This window comes from Aethalodelphis obliquidens, unplaced genomic scaffold, assembly GCF_003676395.1.
Source record: "Aethalodelphis obliquidens isolate GAN/ISIS:26980383/991018 unplaced genomic scaffold, ASM367639v1 scaffold2, whole genome shotgun sequence".
NCBI classification, from domain to species: domain Eukaryota; kingdom Metazoa; phylum Chordata; class Mammalia; order Artiodactyla; family Delphinidae; genus Aethalodelphis; species Aethalodelphis obliquidens.
In genome coordinates this window covers 34,206,822-34,223,757 of record NW_020837946.1, presented here as the reverse complement: position 1 = coordinate 34,223,757, position 16,936 = coordinate 34,206,822, and the positions used below count along the sequence as shown (strand labels likewise).

Genomic DNA, 16,936 nt, shown 5'->3' with positions numbered 1-16,936 from the left:
AAAACTTTATATTTGTATGACATCATCTTAGCAATTATTTACAATTACTCTAAAGAACTCCACAATGCCCAAGAAAAGACAGTTACTGGTTCAGAATTAATATCAGTAAATATAAAACTAAGAGTGAACAGAAATGTATCATTGGGTATATATATGGTTAGGAAAGGAGACTGAGAGACTTAGTGCTAGCTTCTGAATCTTGCCACATGCAGATCTGACGCCCAAGCGATATGGCCATAAAGAGATGATGATAACATAAAAACCACCATGCAAGAGAATCTACTGATATTTTATATACTAAGAAATGCTATTTCAGTATAGTGGAACACTGAATATACTTTAATCATAAGCGTTGTCCTCAGTTTAGTAATAACTTTAAATTCAGCTTTTAAAAGTCACAACATAAAATGTTACTTCACAATCGGGATAAAGGTAGGTGATGGGCTCATATTCTCCCTTCAATTTCAACATATAATAAATACAACTTTAACTGTAAAACTATTTAAAACCATTAGAAAACATGTTTTCTTTTCCTTTTTTCTTTCTTTCTTTTTTTGGCTGTGCCACACAGCTTGTGGGATTTTAGTTCCCTGTCCAGGGACTGAAATTGGGCCCTCGGCAGTGAGAGCACAGAGTCCTAACCACTGGACCACCAGGGAATTCCCTTCTTTTTCTTTTAGAAGACCAATTATTGATGCTAATCCAAAAGCTCCAGAAGACTTCAGAATTACCAAAACTTTTCATAGGTTTTAGCAATTTCCATATTTCTGTTTAAAAAACCTCAAGGAATAAAAAGGCAATTGTGTCTAACAACTTTTTTCCTTTCTAATTTTCCCCCTGGGTGATAATACTATTCATGATCCAAAGATGAGGCAACCAAAAAGCATTTTTAATGAACTTTTCTATTTATGTCTGCCTTTCCTTATAAATTAGCTTTTACTAATATTGATTTAAAGCTACAATTAAGCTAGATTAAAAGGGAAAATAATTTGAGAAATTTCAAACACACCAAAGGGACTCATTCCTCTTTCTTCGTGGCTACACCCCACCCTCACAAAGTGAAATTTTACCAGTAATAGGAGATATTAAAATAGGATGTTTTAACATTTAATAGGATATTTTAAAGGAATTCTATTTTGATTTCTTTTTCAAAGTGTATGACTTATGATTAACAGGAAGAAATGTTTCTACCTAATCCCATACTTTTTAGAATTTCATCAAGTGTTAATGTACTTCCGTTTAGCACAAATACTCCAATATTCTAACAATGGTAGTAGATACACGTCAAGTGTCTCATTTAGGCATCAAGAATGTGGAGAAATAGACTGTTGTTCAATTTACGCCAACTCTGAATTTGACATCTATTCATATACTTATTTTTATGCATTATACAAGATAAAACTGACTCCCAGGGATAACATAAAGAGATACAGAAGAACGAAAAGGGAAGGCTGCGTCTTTCACACGATTCTTTTCATAGCACCAACTTCTTTGTGTCCCTAGATCATGCACATGCAACAATGTTAAATGAAGTAAGGCCAATCTGGGCAAATGGGCAAGGGAACAGAGGGTAGATTTAGATTCTTACTGAGCATGCTCAAATTTCTAATGCACCAAAAAGCAAGAGATTTCCCTAAGGTGGAAGGTAACTGCTTCATGTATGTTTGGTCTTTAAAATAAGTAAAAATATGTAACCTATTTTAAAACTTCTTGCTATATTTCATAAATTAGTGTATAGCTTCCACAGCAGCAATATATTAAATAATGAAAAACTATCAGGCCACAGTTCCCTCTTTCACAAAACCACCTTCTATGGCATCACATGTAAAACTGCAAATACTTTCCTATCAGAGAGAAGTATTCTTTTCCAGATAGTGGTCATGGGTGTGGTGGCAGGGGAGGGGTAAAAAAAATTCTCATTTGAGATACCCACACTGTAGAAAAAAGGATCTGCTAGGATTTATAACCTCTAAATAATACATTTCAATTCTGTTTGGGAGCTTTATAAGGCAATCATTATTTACAATAAATGATAAAATGTAGTGTGCACCAGGACAGCACATTTATAGAGGAAAGATGTCAGTAGTTCACTAGTTAGACCCAGGCAACCTGACTCAACGATTATAAAAAGCCAATCAATACTTGTTTATTCTGTCAAAGAAATAAGAAATTCTTGTTAACTGACCACCCTGGGACTAGAGACAAATCAGCTGGCTCCACTTTAGTCCAGTTTCTCAAAGATAATGTGTTAGTGCTTTACAACTCTCCTCACATATTTTCAAAAGAATACATTACTATATAAATGAAATTGATGCATACTGACTAATAAGGCTCATGTCCATTGGGTGCATTTTTCCTTTCCTGATGTTAGAATAAACATGCTCAGTAATGAAAAAATCCCAAGCATTTGCAGACCTTTTGGAGACAGGCCTCTCCCTTGTTAGTAGCCATGCCAAGCTGTTCTTTAGTTACACAGGGATGCAGACTCCAGGCCAGCACAAATGGTAACTAAAGATTGTACCTGACCTGGTGCTAGCCATATTGGGGGGGGGGGTGCACTTTGCAAGGAGGAGCTAATATACCCTGGGGTAGTGGAAACACACACTAGAATGGAAAGATGTTCTGCTTGGGGACAGAGAGCCAGGATCCTTCTCCAGCAACTGCCTCACTGACTTTTGCCTCCTCATCTCTGTCCTACCCTCTGTTGTGGCTGCTGCTGAGTTGGGCTCCGGTGAGCCGTGCTCAGGAGTCCTGCGCACCAGCACCTCCCCCTCTTGCACACGTTTGATCCCTAGGTCAGTGGAGCCGTGTTGGATCGGGGAGCCAGGAATACTCGAGTCAGCCTCGTTTGAGAAGTCAAAGCCATCTGGGATTCAACATATAAAATTTTAGTGCTTTTGTGCTGCTCTATTCTTTTCTGAGCATTTTGACCCAGGCAGATAAGAGAATGTATATATGGATATGATATAAACGCAAACATTACTTATATAGTTACATGTGTGTGCACAGCATGCACACACATAAGGTAGCAGATGAATAATGTGAGGTTTGCAAATGAATAGGAGAGAGAAATAGAGATCATTAAAACGGCAATTAATATCTCTTAGGCAAGACAGCTTGACTATTCAAGTACCATACGCCTATGAAATACTGCTGGACTCAGCACTTATATGAAAAGAAAAAGAAAGATAAAAATCAATTCTTTTGTGGATGGCTGTATTATACCATTAGTTTGGCCAGTTATATAGTTTTCTCCCACAATTCTCATACAGGCACCTTTTTTCCCAGTATGGTAACAGGCTTACAGAAATTTCTTTCCTATTGTTATTACTAGTTCAAAAAAAGACAAAAATTAACTTGATCTTATTTTCTGTTTTAACATTCATAAAGCAGTCTAAATAACATCTTTCTGCTTTATAAAATATATATACATATTTATATTAAAATGAATTCAGGTATTTAAACCATTTTCTAGTGCTATTTTTAACAACTAAACAATTTTACTGTAATTACATAAAGTACTATAATATCATGTGCTAATATAGTCTGTAAAAACTTACTTTAATCCATGAGTGGGCTGTAGGGATTTCGTACTCACCTTCTCTCCTCCATCTATGGCGACGGATTGAAGCTGTTGTAATCGCAGTCCGAGAAATCCTCGGCACTGTTGGAGTGACTTCGACTTTAAGTACTTTCTGGCCTTCTTGTGAAGAATCAGGAGCATCAAATGGTAATGAGTTTTTCATGGCATTGGCAACCTAAAATGATAACATAAGTCTATATATATTTACACCCAATATACAATTTATGCTTATTTTACACTTCATGTTTCCCTACTTTTTAAAATATGTACTTAAAACATCTATTATAAAATATACAAGCATAATGTGTCAGAAATGTCTGTATCTTCACTGGTGTATATTCTTTTAGGCAGGCTTTAAAATGAGAATTCATTTAAAATAATGTGAGTCACACACCCCCATCGATTCCTTGAAGTTGTTGACTTTCAAAGAGAAAAAACACTCCAAAGAAAGAAAAAGTGTTTTTAACATTTGAACCCTGATATAAGAAAATTTAGAATAAGTTTCTGATTATTCAGATGATAAATAACATGCAAAATTTAATCTATAATAAAAAAATTAGCTTTGTTTCCATGAGGAGAAATTTTCCCTAAACACGTCTGGCATTTTGTTCCACCACTTTCTGTTCTCCATGGAGGAGAGTGAGATATGTGCCTGGAGAGTAATCACCATTGGCTGCTCCATGTTTCCTGATTGGGTAGTCCTAATCTAGCAAAGACCTTAAGCTAGAGGACTGTTTGCTCCCTCCCTCTCCACTTGGAAAGGACAAGTGAAATGCAACAACCTGGATACCTGTGCCTGCTCTGCCAACTCAAACCTTCTCTCCAGTGGGCTGTTCCAACATCCAGACGAAAGTGTAGGGAGTGAAGTCTTTCAATCTAGCCTTTATCAGCAATAAAGATGATGCTTGCTTTTCTATCTACCAACTATTTTATCTATATCACCGGGCTCTATTTTAGAGAAAAGGAGTGTTACTCACTGGGTCCCCTGGAGACCCCTAACAATAAAGGATTATTCTAGAACTACAGATTACTAATCTCTCTACTTATATTGCCTTGGAAATGCCACCTCTAGTTAATTTATAAGACTTACAAGGATAAAAGTATGAATTTAAAGAGTCTCACATGCATGGTCTTATTATCATGATATAATTTTTTATCTTGTTGTCCATTTGTTTTTTGGTGTTCTTTTTGGCTGCACCGTGCAGCTTGTGGGATCTTAGTTCCCCAACCAGGGGTCGAACCTGGGCCCTCGGCAGTGAGAGTGCAGAACCCTAACCACTGGACCACCAGGGAATTCTCTGTCCATTTGCTTTACAGTAACCTTTAGGGTTAAATTAGGGATGCTGACATGAGGAAAAAAAATTCAAATATGAAAGAATTAATGTAAATGTTACTTCAATACATTTATATTTAGCTTAAGATATAAAAAATGATATGAAGAAAATGGCTTTAAAAATTGTACTCTTAAATTGCTGCAAGTAAAAATACATAAATAATATTTTAAAAATACCATTATAAAATACTACAAAAAGCTTAGAAAACACAGAAAATTGCAAAGAAATAAAAACTATCCACAGTTGAATCACCTAGACAACTATTAGCATTTGTTTTGTTTCCTTAGTCCTGTCTAGATTTAAAAAATAGTTGTATACTGCTTTACCACTTAACACAGCTAAAATGAATTTTCAAACATATAACTTCATCAAGCAAATAACATAACTTAATCATTCTCTGCTGTAAAATGTTTAGAGTTCTGATTCCTTTGCAATTAAACTAACATTGATCTAGTGTTCACAATACTTAAAAAAAATTTTAAGTAGTTTCTTGGGAAATGTTGCTAGACATGGGAAAGAAAATACGCACACATTACCAAACTGCTTCTGCAAAGGGATGATCAGAGTTGTGTCATACTGTTACTGGTAACATAGAGAATGTCTTCCTTACTCTGCTAATGGATGTTCACATTTATGTTTTGATTGATCATTTATCCTTTGGAGACATATTTATTTTGTGGAAGAGTATGAAATTTTTATATAGAACAAAATATTAATTGGCTTTTTCGTCATGCCTGTTGATAATATTTTTCTCAATTTGTGTACCACATATTAATTTTGGTTTTAAAAAACTGATGGTTTAGGGAATATCCGGTGGTCTAGTGGTTAAGACTACACACTTCCATTGCAGGGGGACATGGGTTCAATCCCTGGTCAGGGAACTAAAATCCCAGATGCTGCACAGTGCAGCCAACGAATCAAAACAAAACAAACAAACAAACAAAAACTGATGGCTTAGAATTCAGATGTTTATGTAAGGAAAAAAAAAAATCAACCTTTTTTGGTAATGTGTCACCATCACTAAAGCTTAGAAAGTCCTTCCTTCTCTAGAAATTTGAGTAAATATTTATAACTTTTCTTCTTTCTTTTCTTAAAGGATTTTAAGACATTTAGTTCTTAAATTTATCTGAACTTTATTTTGATATGTTATAAGAGGACAGGATCTAAACCAATTTTGTTTTCTCTCCAATTGTTACTATGGAATAAATCTCTTTCCCTCAATGATTTAAAATGCCTCATATATTACATATTGAATTTTAAACCTACTAGTGCCCTTTTCAGGCACAGGAATGTTTAATAAAAACTAAATATAACAACTTACCAATAACGGTTGAGAAAAGAGTTCTAGCTGAGCTCTATAAATGATGTCATCAAGGACTTCCTGGCCAAGGTCCCATTGTCCATTATACCTATGGAGAAGCAGATTATTTACTATCTTTAGAAAATATCTCTAATTTTCAATAACCATCTTTTCTATTCTTCTATTATTTTGGTTCTGTAACAAGATTTTCACGTTAATTTGTGCATCATTTCATTTCTTGGTTATAAGAACAAAATGAAGATTTCAATACTAACATTTAAAATATTTTACAGGACTTCCCTGGAGGCTCAGTGGTTAAGAATCCACCTGCCAATGCAGGGGACATGGGTTTGAGCCCTGGTCCGGGAAGATCCCACATGCCGCAGAGCAACTAAGCCCATGTGCCACAACCACTGAGCCTGCGCTCTAGAGCCCGCAAGCCACAACCACGGAAGCTGCATGCCACAACTACTGAAGCCCGCGCACCTAGAGCCCGTGCTCCGCAACAAGAGGAGCCACCGCAATGAGAAGCCCGCTGCAACGAAGAGTAGCCCCCACTCGCCACAACTAGAGAAAAGCCAGTGCACAGCAATGAAGACTCAACACAGCCATAAATAAATAAATTCATTAATTAAAAAAAAGAAAGTCATGAAACTTTCTAAAAATAAAATATTTTACAGATGTCTCTACATATTAATTGGTTTTTATCATGTGTTGATATTTAGGGTGATCTATTTAATGCATTCATGAAAACCTGGGTTATGAACTACGTAAAAAGACATAGAGTTCCATACAGAAAACCTGACAGTTTTTAGTCTTCAATTTAATGATTACTTATATTTTGGCTATTTTAAAAGTACTGAAAGGACTATGAACAATTATACATCAACAAACTGGACAACCTAGAAAATGGATAAATTCCTAGAAATATACAACCTACCACGACTGAATCATGAAGAAATAAAAATCTGAACAGACCCATCACTGTACCCACAGGAGATTGAATCGGTAATCAAAAACCTCCCAATAAGCAAAAGTCTGGGGCCAGATGGCTTCATGGGTGAATTCTACCAAACATTTAAAGAAATAATACCAATCTTCAAATTCTTCCAAGAGTGAGCACTTCCATATTCATATCACAAGGCCAGCATCCCCCTTATACAAAAATCAGACAAGGACACTATAAGAAAATTACAAGCCAATATGCCTGATGAACATAGCATAAATGCAAAAATCCTCAACAAAATATTAGCAAACTAAATTCAACAATTCACTAAAAGGATCATACACCATGGTAAAGTGGGGTTTATCCCTGGGATGCAAGGATGGTTCAACATCTACAATTTAATCAATCGTGATACACCATATTAACAAAATGAAGGATAAAAATCACACAATCATATCAATAGATGTACAATAAGCATTTGACAAAATTCGAAATCCATTCATGATTAAAAAACTCTCAAAAAAGTGGGTACAGAGGGGATGTAGCTCAACATAATGAAGGCTATACATGATAAGCCCACAGTCAACAACAAACTCGACAGTGAAAAATGGAAAGCTTTTCCTCTAAGATCAAGAACAAGGATGGCCACTCTCGCAACTTTTATCCAACATAGTACTGGAAGTTCTAGCAAATCAGAAAAAAAGAAGTGAAACTGTCTCTATTTGCAGATGACATGATATATAATACAGGTGACCCTTGAACAACTTGGGCTTGAACTGCACAAGACCACTTATACGTGGATTCTTTTCAATAAATACCAACTACAGTAATACACAATCTGTGGTTGGTTGAAGCGTAGATATGGAAGGCTGACTTTAAAGTTATACTCAGATTTTCAACTGTGCAACTGGCACCCCTAACCCCTTTGCTGTTCAAGAGTCAACTGTAGAAAACTCTTAAAACTACACCAGAAAACTGTTAGAATAAACAAATATGGTAAACTTGTAGGTATAAAAGCAATAACAAAAATCTACTGCATTTCTTTAAAAAAAAAAAAGAGAATCCCCCAGTGGTCCATTGGTTAAGACTCTATGCTTTCATTACTGAGGGCGTGGGTTCAATCTCTGGTCGCGGAACTAAGATCCCACAAGCCATGCGGTATGGCCAAAAAAAAAAAAACAACAAAAAACTGCTTTCTATACACTAATAATAAACTATCAGAAAGGGAAATTAAGAAAATAATCCCATTAACAATTAAATTAAAAAATACCTAATAATAAATTTAACTAAGGAGGTGAAAGATCTGAGCATTTTCTTAATTGTGCACTTATGATTTTTCATATAATACCTCAATGAAAGAAACTGAAGAACACACAAATAAATAGAAGGATATTCCACGCTCAAGGACTGAAAGAACTAATATTGTTAAAATGTCCATACTACCCAAAGCAATCTACAAATTCAGTGCAATGCCTATCAAAATCCTAGTGACATTTTTCATAGAAATAGAGCAAACAACTCTAGAATTTATATGGAACCACAAAGGACCCTGAATAGCCAAAGCAATCTTGAGAAACGACAAACCTGGAGGCATGATACTTACTAATTTCAAACCGTACCACAAAGCTTTAGGCCTAAAAACACACAGAGATCAATGGAACAGAATGGAGAGCTGAGAAATAAACATATGCATATATAGTCAATTAATTTAAACAAATATGAGAATATAAAATAGGGAATGGATAGTGTCTTTACTAAATGGTGCTGGGCCACGAAACCAGCTTTACAACAAATGCTAAAGGAACTTCTCTAGGCAGGAAAACACAAGAGAAGGAAAAGACCTACAAAAACAAACCCAAAACAATTAAGAAAATGGTAATAGGAACATACATAATGATAATTACCTTAAATGTACATGGATTAAATGCTCCAACCAAAAGTCATAGACTGGCTGAATGGACACAAAAACAAGACCCATATATATGCTGTCTACAAGAGACACACTTCAGACCTAGGGACACATACAGACTGAAAGTGAGGGGATGGAAAAAGATATTCCATGCAAGTGGAAATCAAAAGAAAGCTGGAGTAGCAATTCTCATATCAGACAAAATAGACTTTAAAATAAAGACTATTAGAAGAGACGAAGAAGGACACTACATATGATCAAGGGATCAAACCAAGAAGAAGATATAACAATTGGAAATATTTATGCACCCAACATAGGAGCACCTCAATACATAAGGCAAATGCTAATAGCCATAAAAGGGGAAATCGACAGTAACACAATCATAGTAGGGGACTTTAACACCCCACTTTCACCAATGGACAGATCATCCAAAATGAAACTAAATAAGGAAACACAAGCTTTAAATGATATATTAAACAAGATGGACTTAATTGATATTTATAGGACATTCCAGCCAAAAACAACAGAATACACTTTCTTCTCAAGTGCTCATGGAACATTCTCCAGGATAGATCATATATATATATATATTTTTTGCAGTACGTGGGCCTCTCACTGCTGTGGCCTCTCCCGCTGCGGAGCACAGGCTCCAGACGCGCAGGCTCAGCGGCCATGGCTCACGGGCCTAGCCGCTCTGCGGCATGTGGGATCCTCCCAGACTGGGGCATGAACCTGTGTCCCCTGCATCGGCAGGCAGACTCTCAACCACTGCGCCACCAGGGAAGCCCCATAGATCATATCTTGGGTCACAAATCAAGCCTTGGTAAATTTAAGAAAATTGAAATCGTATCAAGTATCTTTTCTGACCATAACACTATAAGACTAGATATCAATTACAGGAAAAAAAACTGTAAAAAATACAAACACATGGAGGTTAAACAATATGCCACGAAATAACCAAGAGATCACTGAAGAAATCAAAGAGGAAATAAAAAAATACCTAGAAACAAATGACAATGAAAACACGATGACACTACACCAAAAGCAGTTCTAAGAGGGAAGTTTACAGCAATACAATCCTACCTCAAGAAACAAGAAATATCTCAAATAAACAACCTAACCTTACACCTAAAACAACGAGAGAAAGAACAAAAAAAAACCCCAAAGTTAGCAGAAGGAAAGAAATCATAAAGATCAGAACAGAAATAAATGAAAAAGAAATGAAGGAAACAATTGCAAAGATCAATAAAACTAAAAGCTGGTTCTTTGAGAAGATAAACAAAATTAATAAACCATTAGCCAGACTCATCAAGAAAAACAGGGAGAGGACTCAAATCAGTAAAATTAGAAATGAAAAAGGAGAAGTAACAACTGACACTGCAGAAATACAAAGGATCATGAGAGATTACTACAAGCAACTATATGCCAATAAAATGGACAACCTGGAAGAAATGGACAAATTCTTAGAAAAGCACAACCTTCTGAGACTGAACCTGGAAGCAACAGAAAATATAAACAGACCAATCAGAAGCACTGAAATTGAAACTGTGATTAAAAATCTTCCAACAAACAAAAGCCCAGGACCAGATGGCTTCACAGGTGAATTCCATCAAACATTTAGAGAAGAGCTAACACCTATCCTTCTCAAACTCTTCCAAAATATAGCAGAGGGAGGAACACCCCCAAACTCATTCTACGAGGCCACCAACACCTTAATGCCAAAACCAGACAAAGATGTCACAAAAAAAGAAAACTCCAGGCCAATGTCACTGATGAACATAGATGCAAAAATCCTCAACAAAATACTAGCAAACAGAATCCAGCAGCACATTAAAGGAGCATACACCATGATCAAGTGGGGTTTATCCCAGGAATGCAAGGACTCTTCAATATACGCAAAGCAATCAATGTGATACAACATATTAACAAACTGAAGAATAAAAACCATATGATAATCTCAATGGATGCAGAAAAAGCTTTTGACAAAATTCAACACCCATTTATGATAAAAACTCTCCAGAAAGTAGGCACAGAGGGAACCTACCTCAACATAATAAAGGCCGTATATGACAAACCCATAGCCAACATCGTTCTCAATGGTGGAAAACTGAAACCATTTCCTCTAGATCAGGAAGAAGACAAGGTTGCCCACTCTCACCACTATTATTCAACATAGTTTTGGAAGTTTTAGCCACAGCAATCAGAGGGAAAAAAAAGAAATAAAAGGAATCCAAATCAGAAAAGAAGTAAAACTATCACTCTTCGCAGATGACATGATACTATACATAGAGAATCCTAAAGATGCAACCAGAAAACTACTAGAGCTAATCAATGAACTTGGTGAAGTAGCAGGATACAAAATTAGCGCACAGAAATCTTGCATTCCTATATACTAACGATGAAAAATCTGAAAGAGAAATTAAGGAAACAATCCCATTTACCACTGCAACAAAGAGAATAAAATACCTAGGAATAAACCTACCTAAGGAGACAGAAGACCTGTATGCAGAAAACTATAAGACACTGATGAAAGAAATTAAAGATGATAGAAACAGATGGAGAGGTATACCATGTTCTTGGATTGGAAGAATCAACATTGTGAAAATGACTCTACTACCCAAAGTAATCTACTGATTCAATGCAATCCTTATCAAACTACCACTGGCATTTTTCACAGAACTAGAACAAAAAATTTCACAATTTGTATGGAAACACAAAAGATCCCGAATAGCCAAAACAATCTTGAGAAAGAAAAACGGAGCTGGAGGAATCAGGCTCCCTGACTTCAGACTATACTACAAAGCTACAGTAATCAAGACAGTATGGTACTGGCACAAAAACAGAAATATAGATCAGTGCAACAGGATAGAAAGCCCACAGATAAACCCACGCACATATGGTCACCTTATCTTTGATAAAGGAGGCAAGAATATACAACAGAGAAAAGACACCCTCTTCAATAAGTGGTGCTGGAAAAACTGGATAGCTACATGTAAAAGAAGGAAATTAGAACACTCCCTAACACCACACACAAAAATAAACTCAAGATGGATTAAAGATCTAAATGTAAGGCCAGACACTATAAACATAGGCAGAACACTCTATGAAATAAATCATAGCAAGATCCTTTTCGACCCACTTCCTAGAGAAATGGAAATAAAAACAAAAATAAACAAATAGGACCTAATGAAACTTCAAAGCTTTTGCACAGCAAAGGAAACCATAAACAAAATGTAAAGACAACCCTCAGAATGGGAGAAAATATTTGCAAATGAAGCAACTGACAAAGGATTAATCTCCAAAATATACAAGCAGCTCATGCAGCTCAATATCAAAAAAACAAACGACCCAATCCAAAAATGGGCAGAAGACCTAAACAGACATTTCTCCAAAGAAGATAGACAGATGGCCAACAAACACATGAAAGGATGCTCAACATCACTAATCACTAGAGAAATGCAAATCAAAACTACAATGAGGTATCACCTCACTTGGGTCAGAATGGTCATCATCAAAAAATCTACAAACAACAAATGCTGGACAGGGTGTGGCGAAAAGGGAACCAGCAATTCTCCTTCTGTTATATATCTGAAGGAAACTAAATCACTATCTCAAAAGAATATCTGCACCCCCATGTTCACTGCAGCATATGTACAATAGCCAAGACATGGAGACAATCTAATTGTAAATGGACAGATATATAGATAAAGAAAATATGGTGTGTGTGTGTATATATGTAATGTATGTGTATATATAGTAATGTGTATACATACAATTATATACACATATGTGTAAGTATATGTACGTAAGTGTATACATACACATATATATACACACGCATATATATACACATACATACACACAATAGGATATCATTCAGTCATTAAAAAAAGGAAATCCTGGGACTTCCCTGGTGGTCCAGTAGTTAAGACTCCACGCTTCCAATGCAGGGGGCCTGGGTTCAATCCCTGGTTGGGGAACTCCCGCATGCCGCGCAGCACGATCAAAAAAAAAAAACAGAAAAAAGAAAGGAAGGAAATCCTGCCATTTGTGACAACATGTATGGATCTTGCGGGCATTATGCTAAGTGAAATAAGTCAGACAGAGCAAGACAAATGCTGTATAATATCATACTTGTGGAATCTAAACAAACAAACAAAAAACCAGTAACTGAACTCATAGATACAGAAAGATTGATGGTTGCCAGAGGGAGGGGTTGGGGGGTGGGCAAAAATCGTGAAGGTGGTCAAAAGGTACAAGCTTCCAGTTATAAGATAAAATCCTGCGATATGATGTACAGCATGGTAACTATAGTTAATAATCCAGTATTGTATATTTGAAAGTTGTTGAGAGAGCAGATACAGAAAGTTCTCATCAAAAGAAAAATATGTAACTATGTGTGGTGATGGATGTTAACTTGTGGTAATAATTTTGCAATATAATATATATCTAATCATTATGTTGTACACCTTTAACTAATTCAGTCTTACATTTTAATTATATCTCAATAAAACAATCGTCTGTTATTATATAGCTTTCAAATAAAATGTGTAATTCATTTTTTAAAAAGTACTAAAAAAGAGAGTTCGACTTGCAGACGAAGGCGGCAGCCACGCACCGCATCCACCCCTCCTGCAAGCCCGCAAGGCGGTGCGCCCAGCCCGCCTGCCCTACCCGCCGCCTGTGTTCGTTCGCCTGAGGAAGCCAGCCAAGAGTTCACTGATGCACCCATTCCAGTGGTGTAATGGGTTTTTCTGCGGCCTGGGACTGGTGAGCACCAACAAGTCCTGCTCGATGCCACCCATCAGTTTCCAAGACCTTCCCCTCAACATCTACATGGTCATCTTCGGCACAGACATCTTTGTCTTCATACTCAGCCTCATCTTCTGCTGCTATTTTATCAGCAAACTCTGGAACCAGGCACAGAGCAAACGATATGGATATAAAGTTGTGATGCTTAAAGGTGACGCCAAGAAGTTACAGTTATATGGGCAGACCTGTACAGTCTGTCTGGAAGACTCCAAGGGGAAGGATGAGCAGGGTGTGCTCTCATGCCAACATGCCATTCACCACAAGTGTCTGGTGAAGTGGCTGGAAGTACGCTGTGTCTGCCCCATGTGTAACAAGTCCATTGCTGGTCCCTCAGAGGCCACCCAGAGCATCGGGATCCTATTGGATAAGCTGGTGTGAGTGCTGCCTCCATACCAAGGCCTGGGGAAGACCTCTAGCCTCATGGGTGCCTGGTCCTTCCGCAAAGCCGCAGTGAACAAGACTGGTGGGTGGTGATGGGCGTGCTCACCTGGAGGGGTGGGGGTGCAGGTCTGGTCTTCCAGCATCAGGGTGAGACTAGACTTGCCCACCTCTCTGCTTCCTGAAGCCTTCTTCCCTGCTACTCAGTTTTGATGGACTGGCCCATCAGGAACACTGTATCCTGGTACTGGACTATCTGCCTGCCTTGTCCCTGCTCTGGGAAAAGAAATCCATTCCTATTTGGCCAAGAACTTAGAGCTCACTCCCTTGACGGTTATGCTGAGGAGGACAAGCTGCCCTGACCTAGAAGAAGGGATGAGGTGGGCTCTGCCCCACTTGTGACCTCCCCACCCCCTCCCCACTCCTTCCAGAGGAAGGTTAGAAGGGAAGCAAAGATGGAGGAACCAAGTGCCTCCAGTGGAAGCGAGGGAGGCTCTGTAGGAAATCGGGAAGAACAGAGATGAACAGAAGAAAAGTCAATGTTTACATGGGACCTATGGAAACAAAGGCTGGCTGGCCGGCCTGCTGACTACAGGTGGGTAGAGGGCAGCCCCCTCCCCCTCCTAGATCTGAGGTGCTATCCGTTCCCTGTTCTTTGGTTGATCTCAGAGCTTCCTATTCCTTGTTGGGGTTTGAGTATCCACCGCCCCAGAGGAAGGGCTTGGTCTACACTCAAATGGATTCCCAGGGTTTTTTCTAAAGGAGCAAAAAGGGGCCTGGGGATGGGGATGTCTGAATATTAAGGTCACAGTGGACACCCTCTTCCCCTTTGTAAATAGTATTTTTATACTTCACCCTCACCATCTCAGGCTTTATACATGGAATCCCCCAAATGGAAGGGGTAGGGGTTTTCTGTTCCTCCCCCAAGTGGGTGAGGGTGGGAAAAAGGTATGTATTTAAAGAAAATTAAATTTAATAACAAGTTTCTCTCTAAAAAAAAAAGTACTAAAAGAAATTCATATTAGAAAAACAAGATAATGGGTCCATAATGGAACAAAAAATTCAGTGTTGTGCAACTAATAAGGAAAAAAGAGAAACATAAGTTTCCAAACACTAGAAAGAATTCACCCAATTTCACAGTACACCTACTTACATGGCATAATAAACTCCTGTGAGAAGTTGCACCATAAATTCGGGATCCAATACTATTCGACCACAGAGTTCTTTCCAGTGTTTTTCATGTTGCCGTGGAAACCCACTCACACAAACCCTAGGAAAATACATTATTTATCACATGTGATTTCCTGATACGTTAAATAAAACATTTTTGTTTCCATAAATTCACTTATTCAACGACTCATTTCTCAAATATTTTTTGAGTACTTGCTATGTGTCAGTCACTATCCTGGGCCCATGCATACAGTTGTAAACAGGCAAAAAGATAAAAATAAAATCTGTGCCCTCATAAAACATACATTCTAGTGTACTAAATCAATAAAAGTAATAACTTTTCTCAAATAGGTATCTCTTTCATAATCATCCTTCTCCCTCTTCACAAAAGAAATGCATAACTTTCATACATCCCAAATTGAATTAGGATGGAATTAGTGGAAGATACAGAAATCTCCAAACAAATAACCAAAGTATCATAAACAATTCTGTTTTCCATCTCATTAAGAGATGCTTCCAGAAAAGTTACCCTTAATAATTATCAAAAACTGTTATGTACTTCTATTATTTTAAGAAATTAATTTATTAGAATAATTGTAATGGTGAGTTCAGAAGAAATTTTTTAGTGTTTCGTGCATTATGGTCAGGAAATATTTTAAAATTTTTAATTTATGCATTTTTTTGGTAGCAGAGACGTATAATTAGGAGATCAATAAAAGATCTGTAAGTATAATATGGCACGATATTAGGATAAAATTATGTGGATAAAGTGGAACAGAAATTCAATTTTAAGGAGATAAAGAATGTTAGACTATTAAAAGCTTGTTCATTTATTCCACACATGGGATGAGGGTGGTTATCAATCAGATCACTGTGTATTTACATTATATACATTTAAAATAGTGATCAACAATTATTTATTATGTCAATATTTACCTACTGGAAATCATATAATTTACAACTACTTAAAACAGAATAAAAAATTTAAATGTTAACTTAAAAGTGTACAAAGGCTACACAGTTTTTCGAAATTCCTTAGGGGATATGTGAATAAAATTCTGAGGACTACTAAACTCTATCATCACTTTTGTTTTTTTTTTTTTGCGGTACACGGGCCTCTCACGGTTGTGGCCTCTCCCGTTGCGGATCACAGGCTCCAGACGCGCAGGCCCAGTGGCCATGGCTCATGGGCCCAGCCACTCCGCGGCATGTGGGATCTTCCCGGACCAGGGCACGAACCCGTGTCCCCTGCATCGGCAGGCGGACTCTCAACCACTGCGCCACCAGGGAAGCCCCCACTTTTGTTATTAAGAAACTCTATTTCATGCCACAGTAATGTTACCAATTAGAGATATGGCAGATTTGTTTTAATGAGCCCAAAAATAGTCATTTATAAATAAATTTATCTGTAGATAGGCAGCAAGTACTTAAACAGTATACTCTCTTGATAACGGTATCTAGGTTAGAGACAAGAATTTTTTTTTTTTTTTTTTTTTTTTTTTGG

At 37.2% G+C, this 16,936-nt stretch overlaps 1 protein-coding gene, 1 non-coding gene and 1 pseudogene across 6 annotated transcripts in view; 1 reads left to right on the top strand and 2 right to left on the bottom strand.

Annotated features, from left to right (window-relative positions):
• The window catches only part of HYCC2 (hyccin PI4KA lipid kinase complex subunit 2), a 73,054-nt gene that overhangs the window by 9,174 nt on the left and 46,944 nt on the right, over positions 1-16,936 (bottom strand). For 4 of the 5 annotated variants that reach the window (XM_027124442.1, XM_027124426.1, XM_027124435.1 and 1 more), the window contains 4 exons: positions 15,416-15,532; positions 6,239-6,326; positions 3,599-3,758; positions 2,699-2,866 (listed from right to left, as the gene is read on the bottom strand). In XM_027124442.1, the coding sequence (XP_026980243.1) occupies positions 2,699-2,866; positions 3,599-3,758; positions 6,239-6,326; positions 15,416-15,532 (533 nt within the window). The remainder of the gene's footprint in view (positions 1-2,698; positions 2,867-3,598; positions 3,759-6,238; positions 6,327-15,415; positions 15,533-16,936) is intronic. The other variant, XM_027124450.1, reaches the window with a different exon arrangement.
• Positions 4,804-4,876, bottom strand: TRNAE-CUC (transfer RNA glutamic acid (anticodon CUC)). Its single transcript has one exon. It is a non-coding gene; the product is annotated as a tRNA-Glu (tRNA).
• On the top strand, positions 13,746-15,252 carry LOC113629746 (RING finger protein 122 pseudogene; annotated as a pseudogene).